This window comes from Phyllopteryx taeniolatus, chromosome 7 (assembly GCF_024500385.1).
Source record: "Phyllopteryx taeniolatus isolate TA_2022b chromosome 7, UOR_Ptae_1.2, whole genome shotgun sequence".
Taxonomy (NCBI): domain Eukaryota; kingdom Metazoa; phylum Chordata; class Actinopteri; order Syngnathiformes; family Syngnathidae; genus Phyllopteryx; species Phyllopteryx taeniolatus.
The window spans coordinates 25,185,187-25,201,557 of record NC_084508.1 but is presented as its reverse complement, the minus strand read 5'-3'; the positions used below and the strand labels follow the sequence as shown (position 1 = coordinate 25,201,557).

The 16,371-nt window shown below is 43.5% G+C and overlaps 1 protein-coding gene across 3 annotated transcripts in view; it reads left to right on the top strand.

Annotated features, from left to right (window-relative positions):
* The first annotated feature begins 3,672 nt into the window (after positions 1-3,672).
* Positions 3,673-16,371, top strand: part of ror1 (receptor tyrosine kinase-like orphan receptor 1) — a 131,307-nt gene continuing 118,608 nt past the window's right edge. For 2 of the 3 annotated variants that reach the window (XM_061778736.1, XM_061778735.1), the window contains exon 1: positions 3,673-4,284. In XM_061778736.1, the coding sequence (XP_061634720.1) occupies positions 4,188-4,284 (97 nt within the window). In that variant the 5' untranslated portion in view covers positions 3,673-4,187. The remainder of the gene's footprint in view (positions 4,285-16,371) is intronic. The other variant, XM_061778737.1, reaches the window with a different exon arrangement.

The following is a 16,371-nucleotide window of genomic DNA, read 5'->3' as shown; positions in this document are numbered from 1 at the left end:
TACTCCAGAGCAGTAGTGGCTAGACTAGCCAAATATTGTACTCAAGTAAGAGTACTGCTACATTAAAATAATATGACTCAAGTAAAAGTTACTTCAGTAAATGGAGTAAATGTAGCACGTCACCACCCACCTCGAAAATGGATGGATGGATTGATGAGAGAGAAAATGTTTCTTTATCCTGATCATTTTCCTGCACATGTGCCTGTGGCGGGTGGCTCTTTCTGACCTTGTGACACACCTGTGTGCCATTAAATCAGCACTGAGTCCCAGATGGACACTCCTGCCTTCCATTAACCCTTCAACCATTTGTATTAGCAGAGGTCCAAGTCACAAGTCTCATATTATTGGAACACCGTTTTATTTTATGTTTTGTTTATTGCACATTTCACCGTGACAACACACATTTTCCAGGTGGCAGCAGGCGTGGCATTCTCCCACGGCACCACCAGTAAACAAACTCTTCCTTTCATGTGATTAGACCAAAGCAGAGTGATGACGAAACCAGGCTAAATCTCTTGAATGATGATGTTAGCCGCCTTCTTTACCACCTTAGTTTGAGTGTGTGATGTGTCAGTCAAAATGAACTTGGAAGGTAAACCAATGCTGGCATACATTTTTATTTCAACAGGTAATTTGATTTAAAAAAAAAAAAAACAACCCAGATGTGGTAGAAATGTTGTTATACTTAAAATGATCATTGAGGGACTGGAGATAGCAATAACTGAAATCCTTTAACCTCGGTCCTGGTAGAAGTATCCTAAAGGCTAGCGTACTGCTGTGATTTATGAAAGAGCCTAGCCTACTGTATCACTGTGTGGTTCTTTTGGTGACAGATGCTGTTTGTCTTGCAATGGCTGTGGTCAAGTGGGAGGAAAAACTGTGAGAACTCTTGGATTTGATAACTGGTTGACCCGCCTTTGGCAACAATAACCTCAACCAAACATTTTCTTTAGTTACAGATCAGACGCGCACAACGATCAGCACGATCGACTTCCGTCTTTAGTTTCTTAGTTTGTCAGATCTGGAGCAGAATTGGTTCGGCAATGGATCAATGGCGGTAACAAAATCCCTACCAACATATTTCCACTAAGCAGCACTGTGTTTGTTGCCTGTAAAACGTTCCCATGAGTGATATGTTTATACAAAGTCCAGCAAATGGAATATCAGTTCCTAGTTGCATGTCGATGTGTCTTGGAGGGTGGGATCAAGCAGTAACTGTTACCTCACAGTTTTCACTACATACTGAGTTGGAATACAAGTGAACAATGATGTGACATTAACAAAATAATGAGGTTTCATTTTTGTCCAGATTTTGCTCACTGACCTTGTCAACCAAGTCCAATGAGTTTTGAATGTGATGTGGTGTTTGATAAACAAAGGTGCGAAGATATCTTTCCCTTCTTTGTGTATTTTTGAAGGACCATAAATGCCAGGGATGGTGTCTTGTGGAGTTAGCCCATAATAAAGGAGAAGATTGATGGTTCCTGCCTTCTCTAATGTCAGTGATGCAACTATTGTACCCTGGTTGGGTCTCTTTTCAGTCTTTTCATGTGTTGGCATCAATCATACGAAAGACTGGAAAAGGCTGATGTTTCCTGACTTCTGAAAGTGAAGTGATTGTTGCAGCAAAATGCGAAACAGCCACGGGGACAGGAAAATTTACTTAGGCAAAACTCGTGCTCGGGGACTGAAGACTGAGGGTATTTCCACGAGAACGACGAATCAGGAAGCTCAAGGGCAGACAGGGTTGGCAACAAGGATCAATCCACAGAAAAGTGATGAAGAGTCAATTTGACAATGAGTCAGTGACCAGGAGTGCCTTAAATAGGTGGCGGTGGCTGACTGGCAGAATGCGGCTTTGAGTCGAAAAGCACTGGGAGAGTGTACTACTGGGTTCATTTGATCAATACCGCATCTTTTAAAAAAGGCAGAGACGAATGGCAAAATAATAATAATAATCATAAAATCCTGTATTGCACCAAAGTGAACGAAAAATTGGGATCTTGGTGGAAACAAGGCTGAATTTCCAAACCTCGGGGAGCGAACCTCTGGAGAATGTTAGGTGGTCCTCTGACAGCAGGGCCTCACCACACACCTCTCACTATCAGGATTTGATGGCTGGTGCAATCGACATGGATACCCGGGATGCACACGGCCACACAGGCACATGCAAACTCTTTCTTGGTTCCAGTGGGGTCATCATGTGCTGAAATTGGCGGACTGTTATTTTCATGTACAACTGCCTTGGTTTGGTTTTAACAAGCAGTTTTTGGCTACTTTTAACTGCCCGCTGCTATGTAAACCAAACAACGATCGTATTGTTAATTCCCCCGACCATGGAGGAGGTATAGAAGGGCCAAAGAAACTGCAAACATTCCGAATGTTGACTTGTTTCGTTTGTTATTACAACAATGTCTAAGTGAAAATAAACTATGGTTTTATTTCAAGTGATACCAATTTAGACACACCCTTACACGATCTCAAAATCAGCAGGAAGCCTGGGCTGAGTCATCTCCATACTCTGGTTAACAACATCTCTCCAGGGATGATTCTGCAAGTCGATGGAAGGGAGGAAGTGAAGTTAGATTTGGATTAGATACACAAAAGAGACTTGTCGCCCTGCTCCGAGACTTGACTTGGACCAGCAATAATAACAGTGAAGCTCTTGGACATGGACAATATCATCAAATAATTCTATTTTAGGGACTTTTCATATTCATTTTTTTCCCTCTGAGGGTAATGACAAAGCCAAAAGATATTCAGAGAGGAAAATATTCTAACATGAAGCGGTTAGTGTCATTAACGGTCCAAGTCCAGTCGCGTGGACACCAAACGGGTACCAATCTTTTCCTTTTATCTTCCCCATCTGTGCAGCCACATGCAAAGTCAAAGTATGTGCCACAAATGAATTCAGTAAAACGAAACAAGGTGTGGGTGCGCGCCTTTGTGTACAAGTGTGATTGGTTGAAAAGAAATTGTCTTTAATTTCCCTTGAGCTTTCTTTCATCTTTCTTAGTCCATGTGCAATCAGTTCAAGTTCACTGGGTTAAATATTTGGATATGGTTTCGATAGTTTTATATGTAGGTAATTGTATCCAACCCGGATGCACTGGATTTATTTTTTGATCCACTGTGTCTGCTCCAGAGTTTTGTGTTACAGATTTATTTAACAAACATTTTGTGTGTTTTGTAACCAAGTTTACAAACTCTGATTTGGTTTATTTCTTATACCATTTGAATCTCTCATCTATTTCTTTGTGTGTTGCATGCATTACACCGCAATGAACCAACTCAGGGTGTTCCGGTTCTCTGGAAGAAAACCACATTTCCCACAGTGAATTTGTGTCGTGAATGGGTCTTTCAGTATGACAACGAACCAAAACGCGCGTCCAGGACAAGGAATCGCTCAGGAAGACATTTTCATTCAATTCAATTCTTTTTTGACTTTTCCATTTTCTTTTTAAATAATAAAAAGTGTGTCTTGTTACATTCAACTTGTTTTATTATTATTATTATTATTATTATTTTATTTTAAGAAAATAGACTCAACTTTTCCTCATAACCTCCTGATGCAGGCCAGGTTTAATGTTATTAGAATATGCGGCAATAAAAATGTGCAGCGGGTCGCAAATAATCCCTGGGCCGAATTCTGGACATCCTAGCGGATTCTATAGGGTATAGAATTTATGTATTTATTTATAGGGATTGATTCCCATTGGTATATTGTGTATTTATTTGATCCATTACGGCAATTCCGAACACAGCCGGTTTTGTCTTTTTTGTTTCGTTTGAAGCGAGCTCCCCATCAAGCGAGTGATGAGTGTTCCTGTTGTGGCCAGCAGGTGGCGCCACGTGGTTTGGCCTCGGAGGCAAAGCATGTGCTCCGCGAGCAGCGTCTGCAGACTTGCGTGCGAGCGTGAGGTTCGTGGGCAGGATCGCGATCATTTGGACAGACAGACGGGGAAGAGGAGAAAGTGAGCAGAGCTCCGCCGAGGAGGAACGAGACCCTCAAAGCAGCACAGACCGCTGAGCCTTATCTTGCTCGCAGACCCTCACCCAGAGGTTGTCGTGTCCACGCTCCGGAACTTGAATTTGAGTTCGCAACTCTTTGGAGGGTCTCGAAGTACAACTTGTGCCCGGCGGATGTTTAGAGCTGGTCCAGGTGTAACTAAGGCCGAGTGGAGGGAATGTATCCAAGTGGGACCGCGGCGAGCGGCTGTGTCCGGGGATGTCCGGGCTGGATGGTCGTGCTGCTCCTCGGCTTCCTGGACCTCGGCGCGACCGGTGAGTCTCCGAACGTTTTTCAAAGCACTCCCCCCACCACCCCCGTATGCTACATATGCTCCGGATTTTTCGCGTGGGTTCAACGACATGTCAAAAATCACCGCGCTGACTTTTCCGCGATGCTCTGCTTGTGAGTCGACCCCGCATGTCTTTGTTTCCCTCTCCTGTTGGTTTTGTTTGGCCGTACGTGTAATTGAAACAGTGCCCCCGTGCAAACAAAGCGACCTCCCCTCTCATGTGAATGATCTTTGCTATTTAGTTGAAGGGCCCCATTGTCACTGAGCAACATCCACACGGGGGACGACTTGACTCCTCAGGCCCAAGATGGGAGCCTCTTAGCCGGTCAGCTGGAGAGCTATTGTGTGCCTCCTAACCTCCAGCCCTCAGTCATTTATAGATAAGCAGGAGGCCTTTCAGTTCTGTCAGCGAAGTTCGAATTGGACTTCCACATCCACAGTTATATTAGGAAATGTGCTCCCATTTTGGATTTAATTTCCCCCCCCCCCTCTCTCTAGAGGGACAAACTACAAGCACATCTACGTAAGATGCAATCACTGTATACTACATAGACAATTATTCACATACAATTAGAGATGCAACAACTAATTACTCGACAACTAATCGATTATCAAATAAGTCAACAACTATTTGGGTAATCGACTGATCGTTGAGAGACATTGTCCAAATCCTCAGATTTCAGCCTCTTGATAGTAAATAGTCTCCGATTTTTGTAGTAAAGCAGACAGCTTATCTTTGTTTCATCAAAATCAGACATTTGCCCACATTCGCTTTTACTTTGGAGAAGAATGATCAACGTTTTTGCCCATTTTACGATGTTATGGATTAAACCAGTAACTGAATCATAATCAAATCATGTTTGTGCATTTTCTGCACTGTCACTTTGAAATAATGTCCTGTTTTCGAATAAAGGACTGAAAATTAAAAAAAAAAGTAAAAAAAAAAAATCGGATTCATCAGTTAATCGAAAAAAAAAATTATCGACAGATCAATGGATAATTAAGATAATCATTAGTTGGAGCCCTACATACCTATGCAACTTCCCCCCCCCCCCCAGTATTCTAGAGATCAAGGTTCAACCCTCCCAAAAAACAGCTTTTTACATATTTATGTTTTTTTTTTGGCAGATCGAGATGTTTTCTCTGACGGTCACGCTTTAATTAGCATGTTCATAGAGAAAAGAGCAGCATGACGCTGCAGCAGTCACGTGAGGAGATGATTACAGTCAGTCGTACTGTATGTTTGAACTGTGGAGGAGACTCGGGACACATGACAACGAAGAAACTGAAAGACATAGTTGTCTTTTACTTGCTGCTGTCAGGTCTCCAAGTAAAAGTTCCCTGGTATGTTACTTCATCTTACATGGCCCCCTGTAGTCTGATCAATATTTGTAAACTTATTCTCTCACATTCAAATAGTCTAACATGGGGACTGAGCATTAAAACAAAGTACAACTCAACTGCCAGCTAATCAGATTTCAAATGATGCTTTGGAGAGGGCAAACAAACATACAGTACTTCAGACTGGCACCAAATTGCACACCATCGATACGCACACGCCACATACATATGCCCCAATTTTTTTGAAAATCAAGATTAATGGAGTATTTTCTTAAACTTTAAGACAAACGTTTCGTGAAATAAAAAGTGGGACATTTAAATGATTATTGTTTCACCCCACAACAAAATTGGTGGGAATAAAAAAATTAGTTAACAACAAATGTCAATTAATAAATAACTTCTTTGATGAAGGAATAAAAATTAGAGTTATTTATCACCGGTTATTTAAGCCAATGTGAAAAATGGAGTAAGCAGTTTTGTCTCACTTTCAGTGCATGTTGAGTTGCGGTCAAAACAAGATATTAGATGCTGATTTTGGGAAACACATCAGTACATAAATAAATGTATGTTTTTTATTTTTATTAAAACATTTTTTTGTAAGTTGTAGTCTGATGAGGTCTTCAATCAGAAACTGCATCCAGCTCGCATAACATTATTAACTGAATCTTTTCATGCTGTTTGCAAAAATACATGCTCCTCACGAAATATTGGAATCAGAAACAGAGTTGCTTCGTTCTCAGGGTTTGAAACGGAAGTTGATTCAAGGTTTTATACACGTGTCCATCTAACTTTTAACTTTTAACATTTAAAAAGGATTTAGTATTGTAGCTTGTAATGGTGGAATCAGATTTGCCAAAAGGTCTACAAATATTTGCTAGAAATGTGTCCTCTGTCTGGCGTTGTTTCAAAATGCCCACTCTCCTTCCATCAATCAAGCTGTAGCCTTAGGCTGCAAAGTAATAATCTGTGACAAGCCTATAAAAATAAATTGACGACAATGTTTTCCGACTACATAAATTGTGTGTGTGTTCCTGACGTGGGGCATTCATCTGAGAAGGTAAAAAGATCCTCTGCAGAGTACAGGCCCCCATGTGAAATCTGTTTAGAATTGCATTTAGCTATTTAATAACACTCAGGGAGCCTATCGATCATGTTGGGCCCAGCTGTCACGCTACAGTCTGCAATGGAGCGCCATGTTGACACTAAAGGTACTTCACATCTGGGGGGTGGGGGGGTGAAGTGGGAGGGCGGCACTAATGTATCAGAGCTTGTCCTGCTCTCTGTGCTGCTCTGTGTCATCTGACGATTTGACAGACATGATGGAAGCCATTTACAAGCATGTTAAAAAGAGGTGTCGCAGCGGTCGGTAGCGGTGTCATCCTCCTTCGACTGATCAGCTGCTGAAATCCTTTGTTGTATTATCGTATACTGTATGCTGATCCATTAGCCGCAAGCCTGCCCCCATCAATCATTTTGACAATGCTGTTGTTGTCTCATTTAACCTCCAGGCCTTGCCCCATTTTACTACCCTTTCATCTTGTCGGTGGCCATTTTTGGCGACGTACAAACATAGTGTATCATTTTAAAGATTTGTTGTTGTTTGGTTTTTGCTTTGTTTACTGCATAAAGTTGTTAAGCAACATCGGTGTTTGTCATGAGCATGAAATAGCCAGGGAGTTTTTTTGAAACCCTTGAAATTTCAGTTTGTTTGCAAAACAACCTTCCATCCATTTTCTATAGCGCTTAATCTCTGTAGGGTTGCAGATGTGCTCGAGCCTCTCCCACATGACTCTGGGCGAGAGGCTGGCTACTCCTTGAATTGGTCGCCAGCCTGGTGATGGCAACTTCTCCGATCTTCTCTTTTGGGAAACTGAAAGTCTGATGATGCCTGGTACGGCCCTCTGGTGACGAACTCCACTCTTACGTTGTCAGAGAGAGATGGCCAGTCGGCGGGGTCTAGAGGGGTTGCCGCTGAAGTTCCTTGCAGTTCAATAGGGCTGACAGACAAGGGGTCTTCAGGCTGTGGAGGCAGGATCAATGACGTCATCGATCGGATCGGCGAATTATGACATTAAAGCCGATCAGCGTAAAATGCAAATTATCGGCCGATACCGATCAGGCTGATAAAATCGGTGTAAAGTCTAGTTTTAACTGGCCAAAAGTGGTCATGGTAGAGCCAAAAGGTACACCTTAATGTAAATGGTATACTATTGATACAGTATATTTAAAGAGCTGAAGTTGGAAATGATAAAATCATACAAAAATCACCACTATTGACAAATTTAATTCCGTTTGTATTATCGCAGCTAAAATGGTTCCGGTAAAGGAAGCGAGGTGGACACAAATGGCCAGCATAGAGCTGAGAGGATTAAAACCCAGTTAAACAAAACATTTTCTTATTACAGGATTCTTGTTGTCACATACAAATACTGTACATGCAAAGCTTTACGCAGACATGGAAAAGTGTGGCAAACCTAAACTGAGGTGAACTTTATGGACAGTGTATGTGAATATTATGGCAAAGTAGGTAATAACAATCCATCTTGCACTCTTTTTCTGCCACTTCCCATTTACTATCAGAAGCTCGTCGTGTCTGCTCAACGTCAATGTTGCTCCCTGCTAAATAGGATGAGCTTTTTAGAGGATATTATGCCCATGTTTGCTTTAACTCTCTTAAAAAGTATGCAGAACATTTCTTTCCGAATGTATCACATAGCCTGTGTTTAGTGTTTCTATCTCCCCCGTGTGATGTGGAATTCACTTATTATGGAGTTTCTTATGATGTGTGATCCTAGTAAAGGTTAGACAACTTTTCCACTAAATTGTTGGCTGGAATCTCCTGACAATATGCTAGGTTGTTGGAGGAAACTTGTCGGAGACAGATTTAGGGTTTTCTTTTTTATTGATCAATGCTACGCCAAGCCAGTGCTTTATGTGAACACTACGAAATTGACTTCGGCTAATATTGGCAGGAAACTGCTCTGTCTCCCTTAAATTGGATTGTGTGGAGCAAGTTTATTTTTCTAGCGGTCACCATGCTTTGGCGAAGCAGGCGTTCTATCACGGGATAAACACACTTCCCTCTGATCCTTACTCGAGACGTTTGATAGAGTTTCTACCACTATAAACTGTAGCCAAGCATGAAAACCCTTTCCTGCAAATTACTGTCTACTTTGGAGGTCAGTCTATTTGAGGGGGGGGGGAACCTTCATGGCACAAGCAAAAGCTACACTCTTAAAGTCACAATGTGTAGTTATTGGACCTTTAAATAACAGCTTCAAAATCCTTTTTGAATTTTAGCCACCTAATTAAGATTCATATGCCCAAGTTAGCCCTTTTTTTGTCAATCATCAACTCAAAACATTCTGCTAATTCTCCACGGTTGTCATCGCTTGCTTTAAGTACCGCTCTTGTTGTTGCCATCCCATGAGTCTCTTTGCTTTTTCTGTTCAAGGAGAGCTTGAGGTCATGTTCACGTACTTTTAATGCCGCTAGCAAGCGGGCATCATAATGTAATGTGGCTTGCAAAATTACATCAAAATTGCAGGGGTGCTGCTGCCACAACTCCACCATCTTTTCTTCAATTTGGTTGTTCCACTCGTCCCTCTTTCTCTCCGCGATAGTACGCCATGCCTACAGGAGGCGAGGCGCCGTTGCGAGACGCTATCCTATTGGTTGACGTCAAGGTGCTATGTTGCAGGTTTCTCGGTGATTTGTCACACTACACGGACGATATCCCCAAAAATGCTACACTTTTCGTTCCGGCAACATAGGGTTTCGTTGATCGTGGATTATGTCACACTACAGTGCGTTTTTGTCGCTCCCGACAAAATATGTCTGGTCTGATCTGCAAAACTGTTAGCGATAGCCAATCGGGCCAATAACGAGGCCTAAATCTAGTAGTCTAATCCAGGCATTATGTGTCCTGCAATTTGTACCCCACCTGTCACCCATTGTCTGTCAATGTCAACGCTCGCCAGCTTTTACTGCTTGAAAAATCAGTGCAAAGAAGACATAGTGATACTTCCTACTCTTAATACTCTTCTTGCCTTCGACGTATTTCTAGTCAACACTTTTGACACTTTTCTTTTGTCTTCTGCATAAAGAACAACTCGTGCATGCCACATAATGTTCTTTAAATGTATTTTTTATTGATGTAATACCATGCGTTCTTTGCTGCAAATAAGGCCAGGCTGTTTACACAAAGTGTCCTGATGACAAAGTGACACTTTGAGTCTAATGGAATAGGCCACACATATTGCATATCAATTACCAGTCTGTGCTTGGTATAGTTTAACATGGAGGTCTGCAGGGGATAGTACTGCCTTAAAGAGCTCCTTGAGGCCGTGCTTCATTACCGTTTTATCAAATTACACCTTTGTTAACTTTGTATCAGCTTAATGGGCATATATCCGGCTACAGTTCATTTAATAGGGGCTGGGATAAAACCTGACTTTTTAAATCCCCGATACCTGTCAGAGTAAATCTTTAAAACCCTGTTTGTATTGCATTAAGGAAACTCAAACTGAAAACTGGGAGGCTGTCTTTGCTCAACCAAGTTGGAACAACACCACAGTCCAGTTTTTATAGGCATCTTTGACAAAAATATTTCCATTAAAATGGTTATCACTCCTTGGCAGATTTCCATCGTAAATATTTGTCTTTGGAAGTATGTTTTCAACTCTGCTGCCGACCCACTTGGATTTGGCCCTGTGCCGAGATCTCATTGGTTGGGTATGAAGCCCCAATCTGACCCCATACCCGTTGGTCCTTCTCCATATTCAATATTTAGTCATCTTACATTTTAATTTTCATATGTATATTTCCTATAGAGCAGTGGGTTCCCAACTACGGCCTGGGGGCTGTTTGCAGTCAGCTGTCTGTTTTTTTGTATTTTTTTTTTATGGCCCTCGGGATATGCTAAAATTAAAATTTGCAATGGCCCATGTCGTTTGCGTGTATTATACTACATACCTTCTACAATAGGTGCCAAGGCAGGAGAAGAGGAGTTCATTCTCATCTCTTACGTTCTGGTTTTTCACCCACCGTATTTTCACGTCCATAAGCCGTACTTAAAAGTAGTACATTTTCTCCAAAATGGCGCCTTATGCGGCGCGCCTTATGTGTGCACCGAGTTCCAAAATCTATAAATGTTGTTGTGTGATGAGCGCTCCGCTTGACCGACTGGGAGCATTTCCTGCCGACACACTGCTTATACAGAGTAAAAGCGGACGTGGCTGAGGACAGCATGCGGACGTAAAGGGGGAAGGGTGCGCGTGACGGAGGACGCTAAAGGCACGACCCCAGTAGGTATATAGCGCCGGTCAAGCCAACCTCCACTCGTAAAGTAGCAATCAAGCCAGCCGCCCCTAATTTTGTACATACTAGGCATTACGGTAAGAAGTCGCCAACACACGGCGAAAGCCACCTTCAAAATAAAACGAAGACACGTTTACGAAGCACAGTTTAAACCGCAAGCTATCAGTTACGCGGAGGAAAATGGGAATCGAGCAGCCGCGAGAAAATTCAAGCTCAACGAATTCATGGTTCGCAAGTGGAGGAAGCAGAAAGAAGAGCTTCGCTAAGTCAAGAAGACGAAGCTGCGTTTCCGCGGAAAGGAAACAAAAACAAAACGCGGAAACAAGGCGAGGTGGATTAACAATGGATTAACGAACTCCAACTGCTGGGCGAGTTACGCCACAATTTGTGAATGGATTGTGGATGCTTGGGCTAATGTGTCTGCTTGCACTGTTGTTCGAGCTCTCGTATAAGCCGGCATCATTTCTGAGGAGGCGCACGGGAACGAGACTGACTTAAACCTGGCGTGTTTGATTGAGAACTTGCCCAGCTGTTCATTTCGGATACAGAACATGAGGACTTTGATGGATTTGTGGATGAGGATTGATCAAAACATAACGTACAACCGAACTCACTTTTGCTCCCGCTCCCTTTTTAAAAACATTGTTTTAGCGTGAAAAAAATAATTATAATAATAAATTAAAATAAATGAATACAAATCTTGTGCTGGGGTAGCCAGTACCCCAGTTCTCTGAAGTATCTGATTTAGCAAAACTCTATTTTAAGATCATAAAGCTAACCGGCGTTTTGATTTTGGTCCAAAACTGTGGGCAAGAGTTTGCAGATTATGCCATGCTCAACACCCAAAATTTTGGCACGCTCTCAAATGTTCCCTCTGTTTTACAAGACCGCTTCACAGAATCCCTGCTGGCGTCCAAAATCCAGTTAATGGTTGTACCATTCATCAGCTTTTTTCAATATTTTTAAAGAATCTGTCACCTAACTATACAGAATGTGCCTTTAATTATAGAGGAGACACAAGTTCAAGGAAATAACAGTACATTGTATTGACACTCTGTCCAGATTAGTTAACTATGGTTTGTCAACTCTTTGAGGGAGTCTTGTGTTAAATGGCTGTGGAGTTTTGTGGTGACATCTGTTGGGTTATGGAAGGAGGTGAAATAACCAAAAGGAGGGAATCTCTGTTGCACATTATAGTTGTGTTTTCTTGTCCCTTTGGCTTTGTCCAGTTCAGTCACACATGTAGAACTTTGTATTTAACCTGGGGGAAGAATTTTGTCATCTAAAATACCCTGAACCACCACTTTTTACATAAATCCCTTGAAATTCTGACTATCACTCCCTGCTGAATTGCTCCCTCGTTCAGAAGAAAAATCATCAGGAGTGCTGAGGGGAAAATGTACTCAAATCACTCTCTCTGTTTTTATATGCAGTGTATCCACTCTGAACGGTTATTTAACGTCCCAATAGATGTTTGATCAAGGTTGACGCTGACTTGGAACCAACCTAAGTTTAGGTTTACTTACTGATGTGGTTGTCCCACATGCCAACAGTCCTCCTACACCGCACTCTTGTTTTCTTGTCTCTCTATATATCTGACTCGGTCTGTCTTAGGACCCCCCCCCCCCCAAAAAATGCGCTCTCAAAGGCATTGGTTTCAACATGTCAGGAAATGAAAATCCTTTGCCCTGCAACTCACAGCAGGAAAAGGGGACTGTGTGAGGGAAAGAAGAAGAGGTCCAACGAGTAAGAAAAAAATCTATACAGTTTTGTTGAAGGGCTGAAGCGATTGATGTGGCCAAAGACTTCAACAGGCCTGGCTCAGCCCCAAAAAATCTGAGAAAAATATTACTGTCCTGTACTGTATTTTTTACAAAGGTACTTGACAAATAGTAGGCTCAAATTAACTCTCAGCCAGTGATATCAATCAAAATAATAACATCAGACTCTCTGAAAAATAGTAAAGTAGAAAGAAAAGCCACAGAGCAATGTCTCTGTAATTGAGTCATTCAATGCACAGAGAGGATCTTCAACCTTGATTGTGTATATTTTACACACTTGGGGTGACATTTGCCATGGTGTAAAAGAAGCTTTATTGGTTATGTACTGTTGGTCCATCTATCTTTGACAACTCTTGACCTTTACACATTTATCAAACATCAATGATGTTCTCCTCAGAGAGGCGTGTATAAGAGGCTTAGGCCCGCGTGATCCCACACGTTGTTTGCTTAACCCCTGCATGGTTGCCTTTGTGGTGCTAAGCTTTGCCCACAAGAGCTCATTACCTCACAGTGAAACATGGATTTAGGTGCACTTGAGGATGAAGAAATTGTACAGGCTGTCAGAGTATGCGAACGCATGGTACATTAACACTTTAACTCTTCCTGATGGCTTCTTCCTTGACTTGGCAAAAAAAGGATCCCTATTTTGTATGGCAGTGAACTAAGGTGCACACAGGTTCACCTTTTTTTTTTTTTTTTAGTCCATCACCACGTGTTGCACCCTGCACCCTCTGTTGGTACCACGGCCTGTGTTTGTCCATCCAGTTGTATAATTTAAGCCCAATTGAATTTTCAGACAGCAACCAATCTTCCACTCAATTTATGATGGTCTTAGGCAGGCATCTACAGTAGATACTCGGCTTCAACTATTACAACCATAATCAGTATTGATACCAATTTTGCAAAATGCATGTGGACCAAATATTGAATGATCATAGTGCAGTTCATATTCCCCAACCCAGTTTGATTTTGGTTATCCCACAAGTTTTGCCAGTTTCTCCACTCGCTGCCATTCTGTTTTTATTTTTTAATTTTTTATTAATAATAACAATAATAACAAACAAAAAGTACAGCCCCTCCTTGAGCTGTCACCTTATCGTGGTGGAGGGGTTTGTGTGTCCCAGTGATCCTCGGAGTTTTATGCCCCTGGCAGGGTCACCCATGGCAAACAGGTCCTAAGTGAGGGACCAGACAAAGCACAGCTCCCAAAACCGCTATGATGACAAACAATTCAGGAAGACGTTTTCCCTTGCCCGGGTCACCGGGGCCCACCTCTGGAGCCAGGCCTGGAGGTGGGGCTCGAAGGCGAGCGCCTGGTGGCGGGGCCTGCACCCATGGGGCCCGGCCAGGCACAGCCCGAAAGGGTAACGTGGGTCCCCCTTCCCATGGCCTCACCATCTGTGGGAGGGGCCATAGTGGTCTGGTGCAGTGTGAGCTGGGCGGTGGCCGAAGGCAGGGACCTTGGCGATCCGGTCCCCGGCGACAGAAGCTGGCTCTAGGTACGTGGAATGTCATCTCTCTGGCAAGGAAGAATACTTCGAAGACCTCCTCAACTTCAACGACACACCTTCCCATGAGGAAGCAGAGTCTGGGGTCTCTGAGCTGGGCTCTCCTATCTCTGGGGTTGAGGTAACCGAGTTGGTTAAAAAGCTCCTTGGTGGCAAGGCCCCGGGGGTGGATGAGATTCGCCCGGAGTTCCTAAAGGCTCTGGATGTTGTGGGGCTGTCCTGGTTGACATGCCTCTGCAACATTGCGTGGACATTGGGGACAGTGCCTCTGGATTGGCAGACTGGGGTGGTGGTCCCACTTTTTAAGAAGGGGAACTGGAGGGTGTGTTCCAACTACAGGGGGATCACACTCCTCAGCCTCCCTGGTAAGGTCTATTGATCGGTGCTGGAGTGGAAGGTCCGTCGGGAAGTAGAATCTCAGATTCAGGAGAAGCAGTGTGGCCTGTCGTCCTGGCCGTGGAACAGTGGACCAGCTCTACACCCTTGGGAGGGTCCTCGAGGGTGCACGAGAGTTCGCCCAACCAGTCTACATGTGTTTTGTGGACTGGGAGAAGGTGTTCAACCCTGTCCCTCGGGGAGTCCTGCGTACCAAACCCCCTGATACGGGCTGTTCGGTCCCTGTACGACCGGAGTCAGAGTCTGGTCCGCATATCCGGCAGTAAGTCGGACTCGTTTCCGGTGAAGGTTGGACTCTGCCATGGCTGCCCTTTGTCACCGATCCTGTTCATAACTTTTATGGACATCATTTCTAGGCGCAGCCGAGGCGTAGAGGGGGTCCGGTTTGGTGGCCTCAGAATTGCATCTCTGCTTCTTGCAGATGATGTGGTTTTGTTGGCTTCATCACGCCATGATCTCCAACTCTCACTGGAGCGGTTCGCAGCCGAGTGTGAAGCGGCTGGGATGAGAATCAGCACCTCCAAATCTGAGACCATGGTCCTCAGTCGGAAAAGGGTGGTGTGCCCTCTCCGGGCCCCAAGAGGAGCCAGATGAGGTGGCTGGGGCATCTGATTAGGATGCCTCTCGGACGCCTCCCTGGTGAGGTGTTCCGGGCACGTCCCGCTGGGAGGAGACCCCGGGGACGACCCAGGACACGCTGGAGAGACTACGTCTCTCAGCTGGCCTGGAAACACCTTGGGATCCCCTCAGAAGAGCTGGAGGGAAGTGGCTCTGGACAGGGAAGTCTGGGCGTCCCTGCTAAAGCTACTGCCCCCGCGGCGCGACCTCGGATAAGCGGTAGAAAATGGATGGATGGATGGATAAAAAGTACACTTGAACATTTCTATTGCAACCACAGCCCAGATGATGTACACAGAGATGACATGGAAGATAATGTCAAGCATGTTTCATCATTAGCCAGTGGTTTGCCAGGAAAATGCTGCCTCAATGTATGGAGAACAACAGCAGAAAGCAAAATATTTGTTGTAGAATAACTTCTGTGATTCCTTGTCAATATTGTGGATTTGAAATATTAACCTTATTGCACTGGAAAAAATGTCGTCTGTTCAGTATAGATAACAATCTTGAGTGGTCGTACTTACTCCATACGTGTGGATCCTTCTATTATGTCATGAGTGTATCTAAGACCGTCCTCTGCTCACTAATAATAAAGCGAGAATAAAAACAAGAAATCGGAAGGCCAGGCCCAGACATTAGCCCTAACAAGTCTCACTCCTCGTTACGTAGTGGATGCCAGCCAGCATGTTGCCTTTAATCTGGGCTTGCACATTAAAGCAGATAAAGTGTGATTGGTGGTATGTCTTGCAAATGTGCACTCGTCGAGTCCCAGTGTAGGTGGTCTTGGAAAGCCACCAACATCATTCTGCTGTTCTGTAATGTGAAAGTAATTAGCAGCCAGTTTTACACACAGCCGATATGTGTGGAATGACAAGGCGCTAAGTAGGTCAGCACTGAGTTTTAGGTACATGGTGGGGTGTCATTGCTTTTGCTCAAGCATGTAGGTTTCTTGCATAATGTCCAATGGCAGCTACATATGTATCACTTTAATTAAGAAGGAACCACAACCCAAAGGTATAAGTTACAAATTCTTGCTCGGGGTTAAAGTTGAATGGTAAATGAAAATGGGTTTAGATGAAGTTTAAATCCAGATTTATTCGGTTCCCT